Source organism: Notothenia rossii, assembly GCF_949606895.1.
Source record: "Notothenia rossii genome assembly, chromosome: 3".
In the NCBI taxonomy this organism is placed as follows: domain Eukaryota; kingdom Metazoa; phylum Chordata; class Actinopteri; order Perciformes; family Nototheniidae; genus Notothenia; species Notothenia rossii.
The window spans coordinates 33,814,937-33,833,751 of NC_136901.1; the positions used below are offsets into that span (position 1 = coordinate 33,814,937).

Below are 18,815 nucleotides of genomic sequence, written 5' to 3' on the forward strand. Positions count from 1 at the left end.
AAGTCCTTACGTTAAAATGAAACACTTTTAAACCATTTAATGAAGAGTCATTCAGCTTTACTCTTTCACAAAGTCCATGTAAAAACATGTTGATAAAATGGGCAAAACAAAATTTGCACAACAAGGTGCCTTTTGCAGTCTTTATTTACTGTTTATGTAAATATTTGTAAAACATCTTAACACATGTTCTGAACTCTTGATTTAACCACGGTCTACCTTACCTACCTAACGAGAATACAATAACAATACAATACAAATGTGTGGTGTTGTTCACATGTTAGATATGAAATAGGACAAATCTGCCATGAAAAATACTCACATCTCTCTTACGTCACAACATTTTGGTCTGACAGATCGCAACATTAAAACAACGGACTGTGTAGCTACTGTGTGTGGGAACATTAACTTTTACCACAAGTTATTTAATTGTTTAAAGGCACCCAAAGCCGGGGGAATTATTAATGCCAAAGTTCATGTTGGCTTTGAAGGCACCATAAGTGTCCAAAAGAGGAAGCTTTAAAATGTTGGCACAGGTATTTGTCATTGGGAATGTTGACGTTGTAGAACATAGGAACTGAAGGCGTGGCAGAGGACTCATACCAGCAGGAGGCACACATGGCACACCTGTAGCGAACATTAACACCTCCTCCAAGGTCACTGAGCTGTCATTTTCTAAAAAGTAGAGAACATTGGAATCAATTGACAGTAAATACTATCTACATCAACACCGGAACTCTTTATAATCTGTGTGTATAAAAATCAGACAAGAGCAAATTGACTAACCTTCACAATCGAGAAGATAATCTGCCCAGTAACTCATAGCTTTCTCTTCCTGAGCCCTTCTGTTGCTTCCCTGTTGACTAAATTCAGGCTGGAACAGATTTTCCATCTCTGCAGCAGACAGCTTCACATCGGCATGACAGAGAGCAGGGGTCAGGACCGTCGGATGCTGCTGCAGAGCTGTCAGAAACTGCAAACTTTCAAGTCCAGCCTTGAATCTAAAATACAATTAAAAGATGCATGCAAAGATACATGTGCATCATGTAGAAGTAAGTAAGCAAGAAAATGGGACAACAGCAACACGTTTTTCATAATTATTTTAGCAATAACAATGAAATACAAAAACCTACCTTTCGATTGCAGTGTTGTTCCTGTGGATTATGTACCACTTCAGGTAATCCTCTACTATCATTCTTTTTTCTTCACATGACCTGACATGTCTGAAGCACCCAGCAGTCTGCAACATGGCACTGTTCCGTATCATCAAGTCCTGAAGGATCTCCACTGAGGGTGAATTCTGAATCTAAAAGAAGAGATAACAGAGTCCCACACATTTCAAATATGACACGTAATTATAAAAAATGGTAATGCCAGAAGTATATCTTGAAAGAATGGTTTAAGTGGACAAAACTCTCTCTTTACCTATTCTAGAATTTCACACCCTTCTCATACCTCTTGTAGGACTTTCCCTATCTCCTCATCTGTAATGTCTCCGACAGATGCCTTGAAACTGCTCTGCCCTGAGATGTAGCTGACCAGATCCTCTGACAGAAAATTAGGACCTGGTCCACCATGCACAATGGACACAGCAATCATCTTCCCTGCTAAATAATACTCATCCTCTCTGATAGCTGTCCAAGATAATGCAGAATAAAGAAATATTAAATCAGTTTCTATATTTGAAAACACTGCAAGGTTGAAATATGGGTTCTTTTAAAACATTATACACAAAACAGAACCTGTTGAATTGTAGACCAGGTAGCGGCTCTCCACAGGTCCATCAAATATGGGCCGTTTGTTCAGCTCTTTCATGAGAAGGGAGAGGAATTCTCTCTTGGGGCCACCTGTATCGAGACCTTCCTCAAACCTCCCTTCATCGTCAGAGAATTTCACCAGGATGTCTTTCTTTTCTGAGAATGTTGCCCTTTTGAATCCTCTGACTGCTCCATCCCAGATGTTCGAGCGACAGATGTTAAATCTGCTGACAGCTCGATGGTCAATCTCTAGGGCCAGGTTTGCAGTTATCTCAGAAAGTGATTGCTGGTCCACCCTGTCATCAGATAAATTATGACCATGTTAAATGGTACACCATAGCACACATTTTTGATCAGGAAAAATAACAACCACAGTTGAAGTAAGGGTAACTTTTCTCTTACTTTGTATCCTCTGGAATGTCATGACTGCACTCAACACTGTCTGAGTCATCCTTATCCTCTATTACAATGGGCGCATACAGCTGAGTATATTTGCTGAGAAATTGACATACACAAGTTTACATTGTTGATGTTTTCATATAAAACATACTTGAATTGTAGAAAGGAAAGTATAATACCTATAGCACGCAGTTTCCAGCACACCTCCTGATGTTCCTGGGCCCTCTTGTGAGTCAGAAAATAAGACCTGAATCACAAACCATAACAGGGATAGGACAGGTAAGTTGAAGTATTTTAAATCATGGCTATCTGAAGGCTGATTTAGAAAGAAAAGACTATTCTAATGTACACAAACGTGGATCTCTGGGTCAGTGTGACACGTTATTTCATGTAGTTTAAGACATTAATTGTGTGACAATATTTCCAGACAAGGCTAAATGTGAACAAAAGACAATGTTTTGGAGCCACAATTACCGGAGCTGCTGAATCACTGCCTGACTCTGCAGGTTCCCATACCTGGAAGTAAAAAACAATATATCAGTGTGACACTTCAAATTTGACAGAACTAGAGCTTAACACATTTGAACATAAATATTGAATTCTATTATTCTAACAGAAAGTGTATGTGATTTGCGCCAGGGGGAATGATCCTTCTTACATTATTACTTTCAGTGAAAAACATACACATTATTATGGTGTGATTTTGCAGGGATCTGCACTAAATAAAGTTGTTTTCTTAAGTTTGTATAATATGTGTAAGCCAGGACGCTGCAACATTTACCGCAATTTAAAATGCTATTTTGGGACATGTTTCATCGTAAAAATATGCCGTCTATGTGAAATCTAGAAACATTTTCACTTCCAGATAGAATTTACAATATAAGCGATCTAAGATACAACAAATGTAGTACTCACTAATGTATCAGCTGCATTGAATTCTGCAGAAGTTGGACTCATGATGATCACCTCTGAATCCGATGAGTTGGATTCAGAGCTGGTTTCCTGAGCTGTGAAATACAAGAACAGGTATAAGAGGATTTTAGACTACTCAGAACAACAGAGTGCTTTCCTTGACAAACAAATCAATTTAAAAAGCTCTTCTTGGTTGGTAATTAATTTCACAATTACTTACAAGATGTAAAGAAATCTTCAGCTGTACAAATGTACAGTGTGGGGCCTTCCCCACTACCTCTTTGTACTCGTTTAGAGTGAAGGGTACTTCTGTTCCTGGTATATTAGTTATCTTTGTACCGTCAGGGTAGAGCAGTACGTAGGGACCACCATGTAAATTTCTGTCGAAGGTCTTCATTTTTTGCTCAGCAGCTCTCTGCAATTCGTCCGCATCCGACTCTGGTCGCATCAAAAGGGGAAGTACTGTTCCTCTTACAGTCTTCAGTACACCATCTTTCAGCCTCATAAGGCCTACTGAAATCTACAGAGAAACAACGAAATAGGCGACTGTTAACTAGTTCAGTGACACTATAAATACATGACAGAATGGACTGTCGGCAAATTATTAGTCTATCTCAGCAAAAAAATGTACCTTCACAACCTTCAGGTTGTCTTTTGATGGTGTTTTTTTTTTCTTAAAACCTGCTCGTCTCTCCTTCTCTTTTACACTCCGGAAAGTCCGGAATAACTCCAGTGTGCTTTTTCCTGTAGCCTCTGCTTGAAATAAGAGTCCAATCAATCGTCAATGACAAAGAACAGAGAGACATAGAGTGTTCTCACCCATACTCATAAGATATAGAGTGTACATTGCCTAAGCCTAATTCAAAAAATAAAAAAATAAAAATTACCTCCACTTGTGCCTGTTTTATCAACATCACACAGGAATTTGAGGTCCTTGCCACATGAACAGCAAAAGGCTGATTTAGAGTCCTGCTGCTGTCCACAAAAAGGACAATACATTATGACCTGCAAGAAAACAAATAAAGTATCATTAGGTTGCTTTGCGCTTCAATTGCATGAACATCTTTCTATCTATCTATCTATCTATATATAAAGCAAGAAATGTCCGTGTGTGTGTGTCTGTGTGTGTGTCTGTGGCTCGCATATCTCTCTGACTGTTTGTCAGATCGACCTAAGCTTTCGGATATGGCTTGCGGATTGCATGATGATTTGCATCCTTCATTTAGAATTTTTTGGGATTCATTTTTCTAAACCTTTATTTTTGACGAATCTACGCGCTCCGGTACGCCCCCCGGACAACATTGCAAGCAGCAATTATGGGAGCCAAACAATCGGTCCGCTTAGTACAGGCACAAGCTTTGAACGGCCATGCCCCGAACGGGCACTGCACTAGTTTTTAAATAACACTAACACATTTGGAAAGACTAATCAGTACTACTTTCAACGCTGGCTTAATACAAGGAATCTCCCAAAATGGATTGCAAGTGTGTCTTAATCACGACATTCCCCACTGACAAGGGCAAGACAAGTTTCAGGCAGTTAAACACGCAAGAATACTGTGAGTCTGTGAGTCTGTGTGTGTGTGTGTGTGTGTGTGTGTGTGTGTGTGTGTGTGTGTGTGTGTGTGTGTGTGTGTGTGTGTGGTCTAGATTTAAAACGGTTCAAGCTGCACGGATAAATCGAGCAGAATCAAACAGTTTTTACAGACAAGCAAACAACTTGAAAATAGCTTTCTGCAGTTTTGATCAAAGCTATGTTCTACTAACATTATACACTACACACATAATCTGCTCCCACACACAAAATAACGTCATTTAAAGTCATAAATACGGCAGCGACAGATATTATCTACATCCTGTGTAACTTTAACATTATAAACTTACCCATGAGATGTTTCCCGGAGATCCCCCAGCCTTCTTCTTCTCTCGCATAAAAAAAACGCATGTGCATCAGCAATAATAGTCCCCGGTAATTAACTTCCGTCGTATGTGCATCAGCAATAATAGTCCCCGGTAATTCACTTCCGTTGTGGCTTTTTTATTTGCATCGCGGCGTTTTTTATTTGCAGCGTTTTTTTTATTTGCAGCGTTTTTTTTATTTGCAGCGTTCTTTTATTTGCAGCACCCTGGCCTCTCAGGGCCACCGTAAAAAATCCTGAGTGACGCTTTCATAATTCATGGATGAAAGGGTTAAGAAAGACAAATATATGTTTCTATTGGTTTTAGTAAGATGGTTTATTGTAGTGTATTCTTACATATTCAGTAGGCTATATTGTTTATTCTTTAGATACTCTGTAGATAAATATCTACTAATAATGTGTAAATTATTTCCTGTTTCTTTTTATTATTATTATTTGCTGTAACGCAAAGATTTCAACATTTTAGATAAATAAATTAAATACAACGTATCATATCAAAATCTGTTTATGTTAATTAGCAACACAATGATTTGATATTTGCATGCATGACATATAACCTTTTTACTGATGCACACAAAAAGTTTTAACAAGGGTGTAATTATATTACATTGTAACCCTCTTTCCTCAACATATTAAATCAACTTTATACGGTTAAATGAGGATTGCTTGGAGTATCATGCTTAAGAGAACATTCTTCATGTTAATTGTTCACCACTTTCAAAACGCAATAAAAGGATGGATAAAAAAGCATGCATTGTGTCTTGATTTTTAATATACTGTCATGATTGTCTTAACGGAATAACATGGTTTGTTTGGATTCACCGATATCAATATCTAATAAGAATAATCTGAAGCATTTAAATAAAAATGTTCAACCAGAATTAAAATATTAAACAACAAAACAGATACAATGACATTAATCTGTTTATTAACAACGAAAATAATACAAATTAAGTACATATGCCTGGATTTAAAATAACACATTTATACATGTGTACAATCAAATATAACTGTCCTTTGCCTCATTTATAAAATATAAATCTTAGCATCTCACTAGCAGTGGCAACTGCAATCAGTTACAGCTGCCCTAAGTCTGTAGCCAAGTCTAATAACACCATTGTACACGTTGCTGTGTCAATACAGATATTTATTTTTAATTATTTGTCTTTACTAGTAACAATACACCTGGTTATCGTAGCAAGCAGTGGAAACTCCCCTCAAGAAGCGACAATTGCCAAGGGCTTGCGTTGCAACGCTCACTTGCCAATATTTCTCTTTTTATTACAATATAGGCCTATGTTTAGCATACTATCAGAGATATAGCACGTTTGTTTATTTTAGCAAACCACGTAGGCTATTCCAAGTAAAATTGAATAGAAATGATAATTTATTATCTTTTTGAAAAATAGAGATCGCACATCAGTCCTGTGTACAGATCAGTCCGATAAAGTCATGCCTAAACAGCGACATTTTACACGATAAATACGAGTTTAAATATCAGCATTTGCCACGGAAGGCGAGTGGCAGCTACCGTAAAACTTCTCTTAACTCTGGCATCTTGTGGCAACTCCCGTTCAGCATGCGCAAATGCCACGGCAAGTTGTGGCATATGCTTGCCACGGCAAGTTGTGGCATATGCTTGCCACGGCAAGTTGTGGCATCTGTGGCATTTACTTGCCACGGCAAGTTGTGGCATATACTTGCCACGGCAAGTTGTGGCATATGCTTGCCACGGCAAGTTGTGGCATCTGTGGCATTTACTTGCCACGGCAAGTTGCGGCATATACTTGCCACGGCATGTTGTGGCATATGCTTGCCACGGCAAGTTGTGGCATCTGTGGCATTTACTTGCCACGGCAAGTTGTGGCATATACTTGCCACGGCAAGTTGTGGCATATAGCCTACTTGCCACGGCAAGTTGTGGCATCTGTGGCATATACTTGCCACAGATGCCACAGAGTAGTGGCCTCTGTGGGAGATGCCACAAATGCCAAGGCACATGCCACGGCGATGTAGTGGCAACACTCATTGTGTTCTAGTATGATAAATAAAATAACATTGTACCTTGAAAATCAATGCATTCGTTCATTTGACACGTTGGTGGTTTTAGGTAGGCTATACAGCTACCCCTTGTGGTTCTAGTGTGAAGTAAAAGTAGAAGTAGCCAACCTAAATGTTGGAATACTCTGTTACAAGTAAAAGTCATGCATTAAAATGTTACTCAAGTAAAAGCGCAAAATGATTAGCATAACAATATACTTAAAGTGCATATTACATGTTTTCATTATAATGATTGATCATGAAAGTGTTCTCAAAGCTGGTAAAGGTGCAGCTAGTTTTAATGACTGTGTATACTGTAGTAGGGTATCTCGTGAATTTACTCCAGGAGTAACTATAAAGTCTGATTTAAGACTTGATTATATGTATCATCATTAATCAGAATCTGTAGTAAGTAACTAAATGTAGCGTATTAAATAAATGTAGGGGAGTAGGCTACAATTACACAATTTACCTCTGAGTTGTAGTGGGGTAAGTAGCCTACTACGTAACATACCATTTACATACTCAACTAAAGTACAACTAGGCTATTTCTAAATCACAAGTACAGTACTTGAGTATACAAGTTAGCCTATTTCCCACCTCTGGTCAACAATGTTAGATCTTTATGTCAACTTACTAATAATATATCTTGAGTATTATCATAAAAATAGCACGTTTATTTATTTTAACAAACCACGTTCTCCAAGTAAAATCTGAACATATGTTTAATCTTTTTAAAAAATATGATCGGACCATCAGTAACAGATCATCAGTCTTGTGTACAGATCAGTCCGATAAAGTCATGCCAAAACAGCGACATTTTACGCGATAAATACGGGTTTAAATATCAGCATTTGCCACGGAAGGCGAGTGGCAGCTACCGTAAACCTTCTCTTAACTCTTAACTTGTGGCATTTACTTGCCACGGCAAGTTGTGGCATATAATTGTCACGGCAAGTTGTGGCATATATAAGTTGTGGCATATACTGGCATGGTTGTGGCATTTACTTGCCACGGCAAGTTGTGGCTGTGGCATATACTTGCCACAGATACCACATCTGTGGCATATACTTGCCACAGATACCACGGAGTAGCGGCCTCTGTGGCAGATGCCGGAAGTACTTGCCACTGCCTGCAGATGCCACGAAATGAGCCAGGCCCTACTGAGCTGAAGCCCGTTTGATTGGGATATTTACTGATATATATTTTAACAAAATGATCGTATTTATTAAGCTTGTCATAACCACAGTATTACTTCAGGTATCTAACAAAAAACCTTTGAACAAAAACCTAATGAATTTGAGATGAGGGAACCAAAAGTGCAAAAATGCTAACTAATTTCCGGGTTTTAAGACTCATTCCTGCGCTGCTCTACTGGTCTCGTGTTGCAATGTATGATTTGTTAACGTTAATAGCGTCAGGAGCAAAATCTCCTCCTGTCTCCTTATTGGTTGGTTTGTCTCTAGGGATTATCATCTGCGTCTGCATGGCCACACAGGGACAGACAGATGCAGACAAAGCAGCCGCCCAACATGAACACCCCCAGGAGGATGTAGACTAGGGTGGTGGTCCAGAAAGCAAACAGGTACAGTGTCCTGTCGCAGTACGGATCCACATCTGTTGAATTCTTGTTGTAGTTTGGCTGATAAATAGAGTATATCCACACATTACCTAGAGAAAGAAAAAGGATAAGTAAACTGTATATAACTATTAACTTTGTATTGTCTTTCTGGTCACCATGCACATTCAGTCCTCCCAGTTTACCTGTATTAACTGTTGTATGAAGCAGCATTAAACGTAATAGGCACTCTCACTATCTAGCAGCATCAACACACAGGTAGGGAGTGGTTAAGTAGTAAAGCCCGCCTCTCGCTTGATGCAATTGGCTACTTCTGCCAAGTGTGAATTGCCAAGCTGTATGACTTGGAGCCTTACGCTAAAAAGTTGTAAATATCAAACTAGATATAGAATTGTATGCATGTGGAAAACCCTCTGTGGGTCTTACTTTTTAGTTTCAACTTTTAGCAATTTTTGTTTTTAAGAAGAGTAGTGTAATTTATTTAATGTAAGGTAGAAAGTGAAGTGAATATCAGACCATAATATGTAACATAAGCATACTCAACCTCAGCTGACTGGCTCCCTAAGCTGTGACATTAAGGACTGTAGGACAATAGGCTGAACCTGTTTGCATGAGCAGCTGTGCCAATTTGAAAAAGGGAGGGGATCTCTGAGACATAGATGGACATCTAGTGGCCAATATATGTTACTACAGCAGATGCAACTAAGGAGAATTTAGACAGGAGAACCTCCTGTCTAAACTAGCCTGTTAAGCCCCAAGCCTGTTTTTCAGGTCTCGAAAATGACCTTTCCACAATAAATGACAATAACTTCACTTCTGAAAGGGGTAAATTAATAATCTTTGATCTGAAAGTAATGATAAACCTGTGAGTTGGATATAGAAAAGTCAGAACCAATATGGATGTTTTTTATGTTATAGAAAATACAGATTCAACAAAACTGTAAATTATAGTGTCCGTCCAAAAATTATTTTTTACTTATAGTGAAAACCACCCTTGGATGATGGGTTAGTAGAATAAAAGCTTAAGGAATCCAAAGTACAACATATAATAAGTACCCTTTATCAAGATTGATGCAAAGTTTCGGTTTTTAAAGCGAAACCTAATTTACGCTCTGAAATCTGAAAACTTAAAACTAGGTTTATTGCTGATGGATTATCAGAAATCATTTCAAAGTCACACAGACACATTGGATTAACCTATGGATTAACCTTCAGCAGCATTTTTATCGTTTTAATGCCATTGAAGACAACTTTTGATCAGACAACAACAAAGGTAAGACATATTGCCGTGTTGGCTACCTAATGTCACGTGTTTTGATGTCTGTTTTTGTTTCTCATGTCGCGAATTCTGATCATGGAGTGATGATACAGATACCTATCGAATCTGTGGAATCTCACAATGCTAATCGATGGGTTGGATGTGCAGTTATGATAAGTAATAAGGGTGTTATACCGTGAGTTCTGTGCTAACGGCGTTAGCATTGCTTTGCTCAGGGCTAATTCAGAGGCTCAGAGTTAGTCTTGTGTTTTTTTTAGCTAAAAATAAAAAAAATCATCAGTTAGCTGAGTTTCTTCCCGTTACATGGATATAAAAAATTCATAGTTTATTCAATCTTAAGAATCCCTCAGACACTGTTGCTTGCAGATGTTGTGGTTTCGGACCCGCCGAAGGGTCCATGGGGCTTAACAGGCTAATCAAAGAAAAAAGGAGGCTTTGTGAAAAGCCATGAATATTGTTTTAAAGTTAGATTAGCTTAACCAGAGATACTTAACATAACAAGTTGTAGTGCAATGGTTACCTGCAGTTTTATACACCGTTATTAGGTACACATATCCACTTGTCCAGCAACCCCTGAGGAGGACCTTCTTTTTGTAGTTGATTTAGATTGTGATTGCTTTTAGTAGTGAATTATGCATTTCATTTTTTTATTAACGTAGTTTGTTGTGCTTGTATTGTTGTATGGAATGTTTGCAACCTGAAGTTCAATTATGTTAAAGTAGCATATTCACCTGGCATCGTTTAAGCTTGTTTTCCTGGAGCCTACTTAGCTATTTGTTCTTGTTTGGTTGGGTCAAATTCATTAGCTCAGCTATAAATATCCAGCCCTCTGTCACACCTTTGCTTTATTGTTTTTCAGGGTTTTCAGGGCTGTTATCAACATTGACGTCTTTTGTGGTAAAACAAGTATGATAGTTGGTCAAATATTAGCTTCCCTATCTCGAGCCTCACCCTATGGGACTGTGATATGATGCTAATTTTGAGTGGATGTCACTATATGTCACTCATTTGTCTGTGCAAAGCTATTTAAAACTCACCTGCAATAAACCAACAGAAGAGAAATAAAGATGTTAAGGAGTTCCACGTCGCGCAGATTCGATTGAGCGGGCTGGTGTCTCCATCTTCGGGGGTTTTAGCGCAGGGCAGGCAGGAGAGCAGCGAGAGCACCAGGCCAAATACCCCAACCACTATCAGATAGATGGGGATGTAGTGTTCCCTCGGACAGTCATGCAGATGAACAGCACCTGGAGGACACATGGGTGGCATTGCATTTATCCACATTCTTAACAAACATTACAAATATAATATCAGTTAAACAAAATCTGTAAAATGAATCGCTCACTTACCAATTGCAATCTGAGCAATGGGTATGACACAGAAAAACAACTTTGAAACAGCTGCAAAAGAAAGAATAGATTAAAAAACACTTAAAGCGTCTTCACTGTACACAATCAGAGTCAAATGAACCGATGACAGACGTGCACGTGGTCTCACCTAGTACGGGGGTTGGGGGTTGAGGAGTGCTGCGGATGCGACTAATAATGCCTATGTTCGACATGTTCAGTGGTGAGGGTTCTGAAATAAAGAAGAAAGGATCAAAACTGAGCAGACAGTTGTGTTGATTGTTAAAAAGTACAAGTCTAGACGCTGACAGTGATATTCTATTAGCCAGCCCCAAAAAAAAAAAACAGGAACTTAAGAAGCTGAAATCAGGGAATATTCGTCATTCTTGTTGGTCAAATATAATATATTTACATCATTAAAATATAATGTCTAGTCTTAACAATGTAGACAACTTGTTTTGAAAAAGAAGAATGCATTGAATTAAGGAAATATATATATTTTGTACTTTCCATTGTCACTGACAGTGTTAAAGAATTCCAATGCCGGTGTGAGGAGTACTTTCTTAACTAGAGAATGCAATTCCTTAAGAAATTGCTAGTGGGAATGCTTTATCCTGAAAAGCTGACGCTAAACTGCTATGCTGAGATGCAATGTGTAAGAAGAAAGTGAAGAATTTACATTGCAATGATACATGAACACTGGGGGCTTGAATGTGTGATGAGAGAAGAAAAGAAAGAAAAAAGGCTTGGAAAAGCAGCAGAATGTTTGAACTGCAAACTTTTTAACTAACTTGATGGTGAATGATCTGTCGCCATGCCAACGGCATTTGATGACATCCCATAATACGCTTAGATGCGTTGATAGCTGCATCGTTACCAAACCTTTGAAGTTTTGGGCCATTTGGAGCATTTTCACTGAAGTTATGAGAAAAACGTGTTTCATGGCGAGCATTGTGTTGCCATGGCAACGACATTTGAAGAAATCTCAAAACTGTCCCGTAGATGTCTTCACAGCTGGACTTTTAGCACACGTGAAGTTTGAGCACTTTTTGAACATTTTCATAGGAGCTATAGCGACATCGTCTTTTATGGCGAGGGATGCGTTTCCATGGCAACAGCCAAGGGTGAGATCTCAGATTTGGCGTAAAGCCGTTGAGTCATGGACCGGTGATATACAAGTGAAGTTTGGGGGACGATCGGACCGTGTCCACAGCGACATCGTGTTTTATGGCGAGGGATGAGTTTCCATGGAAACGGCATATGATGACACACCATTAACCATTATCTGAAGTCTGCTGCTCTGAGCATGTCAGTTTGAGTTATGACATCGTGTTCCATGACACAGGTGTTTATATTTGAGCTAATGACGTGTCCAGAGATCAAAGGTTTCCATGGTGATCAAATAAATGTGGCAAAGGCTCAAATTTGTTGAACAACACATTTGTAACAGGTTTGTTGATTGACCAAAAAATATGAACAGTTGGAAGATTGAAAATGGGATTATTATTATTATTAGGATTATTTGTAGGTCATTGAAAAGTAGAATCATTTAGAAAGATGTGAACATTGAAGTTTCTATTTTAGAAAAGCTGACACTGTAGTGCATCGCTGGTTTTAAAAGTCATTTATAAGAGTCATGTTTAAAGATGTGCAATACTAAAAACGTTTATAAAGATCCTCTGAGTGTGTGTCATTAGTTAGCTGATAACATGTTAGGGATAAATACCTTGACATATTAACTACAAGAGCTTGAATCAAACAAGCAACCTTGTATTTGAAAGATTAACTCACATAGCAACAGTCGCACGTGGTATATAAGTGGTGTGGCTGAGTAGGTCTCCCTTGAAAAAGGGATACACCTGGATAAATAAAGGTTTGAAATGAAATGAGTACTTTAAAGGGTTCATGAATAGAGGGGACTTGAATGTGAAATAAGAACAAGAAAATAAAGTTAGTTTTTAGTTAAAGTCAAATAATCCAAAAACAATCGCACATTAAAAGCCAGATTGAAGAGGTGAGTTTTTTGAAGGTGGTGAGGTCAGTGCAGTCTCTGATGGGTTGTGGGAGTGAGTTCCAGAGGGAGGGGGCAGCGACGGAGAAGGCTCTGTTCCCCCAGGTCCGGTGATTGATGTTGGTGGGGATGGATAGGAGGTTGGCTTCTGATGAGCGGAGGCAGCGGGAAGGGGTGTGCTGGTGCAGCAGGTCTGTGAGGTAGGGGGAGGCCTGATTGTTGAGGGCTTTGTGAGTAATGAGGAGGACTTTGAAGTTGATTCTTTGACGGACGGGGAGCCAGTGGAGGTTCTGGAGGACGGGAGTGATGTGGTCTCGGGGGCGGGTGTGGGTGAGGGGGCGGGCAGCAGAGATCTGGATATGTTGGAGTTTATTGAGGAGGTTGGATGATATGCCGTAGAGCAGTGGTTCTCAACTGGTCAGGCCTCGGGACCCACTTTTTCCTCAGTCAATAGATCGCGACCCGACATTTTTAACCACTCAAATCAATTCAACAAAAAATCCTGCAGTAATATATACGCTTTGCAGCATACAATATTAATTAAAGTGAAGTACAGTGCATATATCCCTTATATCCCTTCACAGAACAAAATAATGCTTTTAAATAAGGTTTAATGAGATGATGGAATCAAAGCTGAACTGTATAACATTAAAAGCACACGTGCTGAAAACCTAACCCCAGAAAGGGGGTCTGGGGGGATTGTCCCCCAGGAGATTTTTTGAAATACTAACATATATTATAAACTACCCATTCTGGTACATTCTGAGAAGAAAATAAATAGATGTATTACAACATATTGGGGCCGGGACTCGATTAAAAAAATTAATCTAATTAATTAGAGGCTTTGTAATTAATTAATCGAAATTAATCGCATTTTTAATCACATATAAATATATGACCTGAGAACAGTGAGAAGCAATTTTTTTCACATGGATTCTAGTATACCATTGAATAATGACTGAATACATAAGCTTAAGCAACAAAACATTGTTTATTTTTTTTTAAGGTGGTACTTAACCAAGACCAACAGAAAAGTGCAATTTTTGCCATAAAGTGTAGCAATAGCATATTTAGGAATATAGTACATTTCAGAGATTCAGGTAGCCTATAGGTAGGTAGACCTTCTGTAAACTATAACACTTTGTTTTTTAAGTAAAACACAATACTTTCAAGTACATTCAGAACATTGGAAACCCTGACTATTAGAAAACATCTCTCTGTTGCTTCAGAGGCCATAACAGACTTTGTTGATTTACCAACAGTTGATTTAAAAAATCTAATCAATTTCAGTCCAACTCTCTCAATATCTTGGCCAAAACAATAAACAGTTCAACATAAAGTGCCAGTTGCACCAACAACATAATAAATAGTTCAACATAAAGTGTACCAATTAAAATAAAATTAAAAAGTGCCAGTGATTGACCTCAATCCCTCCTATTCTTCCAATATCCTGATGAAAAATAAAATCTCTCTGTTGCATAGGCCACTGTTTGATCAACGCGAATTGGGTGTGGGTCCTTGTACTCCGAGTCGGGCTAACGTCCACGCTAGCTTCCACGCTAGCTGCTATATGTTTTGCATTGAGGTGATACTTGAGGCTTGATGTACTGCGGTGATATGCAAATTCCTTTTTGCATAATTTGCAAACAACCGTGCTCTTATCGACGCTTCCATCCGTCCGTTTTTTAAAACAAAATGTCCCATCCACGGGGCCAACCAAAGCGGTCTCATCAGCTTCTTCGTTCATGTTTGACTATTGTTCACTGTGGTTTGTTGTTGTCTGAAGTCATGAACGTTAGCTGGTGCTCCAGTATAATCGGTACCCCTGAAACTCATCCAGTGAGAAACGTTCCGCGGTGCAAAAATAAGTGCGATTAAAATGCGTTAATTTTTTTCACGCGTAAATTTTTGTGTAATTAATTCATCTTAATTAACGCGTTAAAGTCCCGGCCCTAAAACATATTAATAATATTTTATGCCATTATTTGTTTTTCACTTTGTTTTGACAGCTGAACTTGCTGCTCCACAGAAAGAGAAGAGCAAAGAGGAGATTTGAAATTGTGGGTAAGGGTAGATAGCCCCCATTGTTCTGTGACCTGTCAATCATCAAACCGGGGGTCATATTTCATTATGTGTTCATTTTTATCTGAAGTTGTACCCATGGGTGTATAAGGAATAGTTATACCGCAAAGTTATTGTCCGTGGGGACTTCCGGCAACAATCTTGATTCTGATTGGCCAGAAAACTCAAAAAAACATCAGCAAAGATGTTTTATTGAGAAGATGATCACTATGTGACAGAAGTTTTCACAACCGTTTATGGTCTCCGGTACTTTCGGTCCAACGCCTACTGCATGCACAGCGTTAGAAAATCGGGCCTTCAAAATAAAAGTTTGACTTTTTGACAAAAAAAAAAAAAAGGAATCTTTTTTTTTCCTATTTCTTTTTTTTTTCACTCACACATCTGCAACCCACTCGAATCGGGTCCGCGACCCAAAAGTGGGTCGCGACCCACCAGTTGAGAACCACTGCCGTAGAGGATGCTATTGCAGTAGTCGAGTGGTGATGTGATGAATGCATGAATCAGGCTTTCAGCAGCAGAGGAGGAGAGTGATGGGCGGAGACGGGCGATGTTTTTGAGGTGGAAAAAGGCGGTCCTGGTGATGTGATTGATGTGGTGGTTGAATTTGAGCTGACTGTCGAAGATGACTCCGAGGTTGCGGATGTGAGGGGGGGAGATAGAGTGTGGCTGTCAGTGGTGAAGTTGAAATTCTGGATGGCTTTGGTACGGGATTGGGGGCCGATGATGATGATGTCTGATTTGGCACTGGAGATAGTTTGTTTGCATCCATGCTTTTATTTCTGAGAGAGTGGAGTGTGTTGTGGGGGTGATGGTTTTTGTTGAGATATAAAGTTGGATGTCATCGGCGTAGCAGTGAAATTGAAGGCTGTGGCGACTAATTATTTTGCCAAGGGGGAGCATGTATAGGATGAAGAGGAGGGGACCAAGCACCGAACCCTGGGGGACGCCTTGGGACAGAGGAGCAGTGGAGGAGGTGCAGTTGTTGATGTTGATAAACTGATGTCTGTCAGTGAGGTAGGATTTTAGCCAGGAGAGTGCAGTGTCGGTGATGTTGAGTGCTGATAGGATGTATGTAGGGTTTGGGAATTATGGCAGGTTTAAAAGAAAAATATGAAGGCAAAATTAAATATGTCCTCCACTCTAGCTGTGACATCACGCACTCTAAAATTTGAAGAAGGCTTCTTTAGCAAGGTCTGAACAATGTTTAATATCTCTAAAAGTAAGAATCAGATTTAAAAGTTGTGTTACACGAATAATGTCGGAAAGATGTGTGACATTTTAAAGTTGGAATGAGGTTTCTGAGTGAAAGTATGAAGGAGCAGTTAGCAGTTGAAGAAGGAGCAGTTAGCAGTTGAAGTCTGAAGAGTTCTCCATTTACTTCCATGTTAAAAATGGGATGTATTACGGGATGTATCTCTGGGAATATGAAAGTTATGAATGATAAAAGTAAGAAAAATAACCCGGCAGAATAATAAAGAATTTCGTGCGTAGCATAACAGATAGTTGGAATGCTGTGTCAGCATTCTCACTAAATTAATACGTTATGGTAAGCAATCAATATGTCCTTTTCACATTACAATTGATTTCCCACAATGTAACTAATTGTCTTCAACTAGACCACAATGCCTCTTGATGGTCTGTTTCTTTGTAAATGCCACACCTGAAACATGATAAGGTTTTTTTCAATGGCTCCTGTTTGAGTCATATACCTTATCTCTTTTCACAATCCCAAGTTAACTGATTAGGATGTCAAATCAGTGACAATCCCTTGAGGTATTTAGGGAAATTACTCATGAAAAGATCCTAGATTTAAATGGTATTTCTGTTACACATAAGTTAAAGAAATGGTGAGTTTTTAGGGTAAGAGAATACATTATACATGCATGTTGCTGCTCATTACAGTGATTTAATCAGGTCAGTTGATTTATCCCAGAATAAATTCAATTTAGTTTTCCTAGACTATCCTAGTTTTCCTAAATAAAGTGTTAGGACCTGAATTGCATACAGTCTTGTTTGTTGTTTATGACCACAAACGTACAACGCCAAATGACAGCTAAGTGGTTTGACTAGATTCCTATGAAAGCCAGTTTGACCATCAACAAGTGACAACCTGTGCACAAAAACTACAACATTAAAGCGAACAACGAAGAAGAAATGTAGTATGACAATTAGACAAAATATGTGATGCTGAAATATAACTTTAGTCCAATTTAGGATAGTTAACTAAACTGATATTAAATTAGATTTAGTATTTGATGTCAACATTGCCTCTATTTTTTTTTTAAATTAATTTATTTAACAGGGACAGTGCACATTAATGAACATTTCTGTAAATGTGCCAGAGTTAGCCAAGAGGCTACTTTTCATCTGTAGTCCCTACAACATTTAAGTCGACTCTGACCACTTTCTATTTTGTTCAAATGTCCAAAACTTTGGCAAAGGTTACGCAGCATGATAAATAAATGCTGTCAAAGCCGGAAATATAACATCTATTTGTGGCCTCGCCTTTTATTTCTCAGTAAAAAGTTAAATGTAACCTGCCACACCCCGCTAACACACCGGCATAAAGTTAACTTCTAACACCAGATAATGGGTTTCAACTGCGGAATAACCACGTAAAGTGCCAACGTAATATTGTAATGCACAAAAGTGACTAATTGTTTTGTTATAGGACACTTACCCTGCTGTTAGTCAGTCTTCCTCCTTCCCGTAATCTGCAACTGTGAGTCTGACATCGCCTCGTGAGCTGCAGGAACTCCACCTCTCGGAGTCAGGAGCGTGCATGTCCATCAGCTGACTGTAGACCTAAAAACTAGAGGCCTGTTTCTCAGAAGTGGGATAAGTATTTAGCTCCTCTAATTCAGTAAAAGCATCAATATCACAGTGTACAAAATACTAGTGGACACAAAAACACACAATTAAATAAAGTAAAAGTATTATGCAGCAGAATGGCCATTTCCTTTTATTCTTACAATAACATTACTCCTATTGTTGTCAGGATGGAGCTAATTATGAATACCATACCTAATATACTATTTGGTAGTTCAACACTTAATTATCATTTTAGAAACTCATGATTTTCTGTTCAAAAGCTGCAATCTAAAAAGAGTATAAGTCAAAGCTATGCAAGTTATATATAGTATAGTATCATAGTATAGTATCACAGCATAGAATGTAAAAAATGAACACTTGTTAATAGTACAGCATTTTGAAACTCATCTTAGAGCAACATAAAACAAACCACATTTCAACACTTCAAACAGGCTCCGGATAAAAGCTGGAGAAATCATCTGTGGGTGTTTGCACCTGCTATATCTGACTACTGTATATGGATTTCAATGACTACTTTTTTGACGATGTTGTATTTTAGTGTTGGCTCTGTGTTTAGTGTCCTGTCTGTCTGTAACTTTGTGTGGTAGTGTTACCACTGAACAGGTCTCTCTTAAAAATGAGACCTTGTGTCTCAATGAGATTTTACACCTGTAGTAAAAGCTAAAA

General features: G+C 38.7%; 2 protein-coding genes across 5 annotated transcripts; both read right to left on the reverse strand.

Annotated features, from left to right (window-relative positions):
• Positions 1 to 22: 22 nt before the first annotated feature.
• Positions 23 to 5,165, reverse strand: LOC307034333 (G2/M phase-specific E3 ubiquitin-protein ligase-like). 4 transcript variants are annotated; one of them, XM_079673123.1, is made up of 13 exons: positions 4,949 to 5,160; positions 3,953 to 4,070; positions 3,706 to 3,818; positions 3,286 to 3,585; positions 3,069 to 3,160; positions 2,628 to 2,669; positions 2,333 to 2,400; positions 2,157 to 2,249; positions 1,740 to 2,050; positions 1,453 to 1,631; positions 1,131 to 1,303; positions 784 to 998; positions 23 to 672 (listed from the first exon to the last, which is right to left on the reverse strand). In XM_079673123.1, the coding sequence occupies exons 5-13, from the start codon at positions 3,108 to 3,110 to the stop codon at positions 431 to 433; spliced, it is 1,365 nt and encodes a 454-aa protein (XP_079529249.1). In that variant the 5' UTR covers positions 3,111 to 3,160; positions 3,286 to 3,585; positions 3,706 to 3,818; positions 3,953 to 4,070; positions 4,949 to 5,160; the 3' UTR covers positions 23 to 430. The 4 variants fall into 4 exon arrangements, with proteins under 4 accessions (XP_079529249.1, XP_079529248.1, XP_079529247.1 ...); XM_079673122.1 differs by having other exon boundaries at positions 3,343 to 3,585; positions 3,697 to 3,818; XM_079673121.1 differs by having other exon boundaries at positions 3,697 to 3,818.
• Positions 5,166 to 7,981: 2,816 nt separating this feature from the next.
• On the reverse strand, positions 7,982 to 18,093 carry LOC307034335 (transmembrane protein 272-like). Its single transcript, XM_079673128.1, has 5 exons — positions 17,998 to 18,093; positions 11,376 to 11,456; positions 11,228 to 11,278; positions 10,919 to 11,125; positions 7,982 to 8,694 (listed from the first exon to the last, which is right to left on the reverse strand). The coding sequence occupies exons 2-5, from the start codon at positions 11,437 to 11,439 to the stop codon at positions 8,486 to 8,488; spliced, it is 531 nt and encodes a 176-aa protein (XP_079529254.1). The 5' UTR covers positions 11,440 to 11,456; positions 17,998 to 18,093; the 3' UTR covers positions 7,982 to 8,485.
• Between the last annotated feature and the right edge of the window lie 722 nt (positions 18,094 to 18,815).

Coding starts and splice junctions, on each gene's coding strand:
- LOC307034333 (XM_079673123.1), bottom strand. CDS start 3,110: ATGAGTCCAACTTCTGCAGAATTCAATGCAGCTGATACATTA. Junction 2,401..2,627: donor GCAGTGATTCAGCAGCTCCG/GTAATTGTGGCT, acceptor TTTGTGATTCAG/GTCTTATTTTCTGACTCACA. Junction 2,051..2,156: donor GACATTCCAGAGGATACAAA/GTAAGAGAAAAG, acceptor ATCTGATGACAG/GGTGGACCAGCAATCACTTT.
- LOC307034335 (XM_079673128.1), bottom strand. CDS start 11,439: ATGTCGAACATAGGCATTATTAGTCGCATCCGCAGCACTCCTCAACCC. Junction 11,279..11,375: donor ACCCCCAACCCCCGTACTAG/GTGAGACCACGT, acceptor TTTCTTTTGCAG/CTGTTTCAAAGTTGTTTTTC. Junction 8,695..10,918: donor CTTCTGTTGGTTTATTGCAG/GTGAGTTTTAAA, acceptor TTCTTTCTCTAG/GTAATGTGTGGATATACTCT.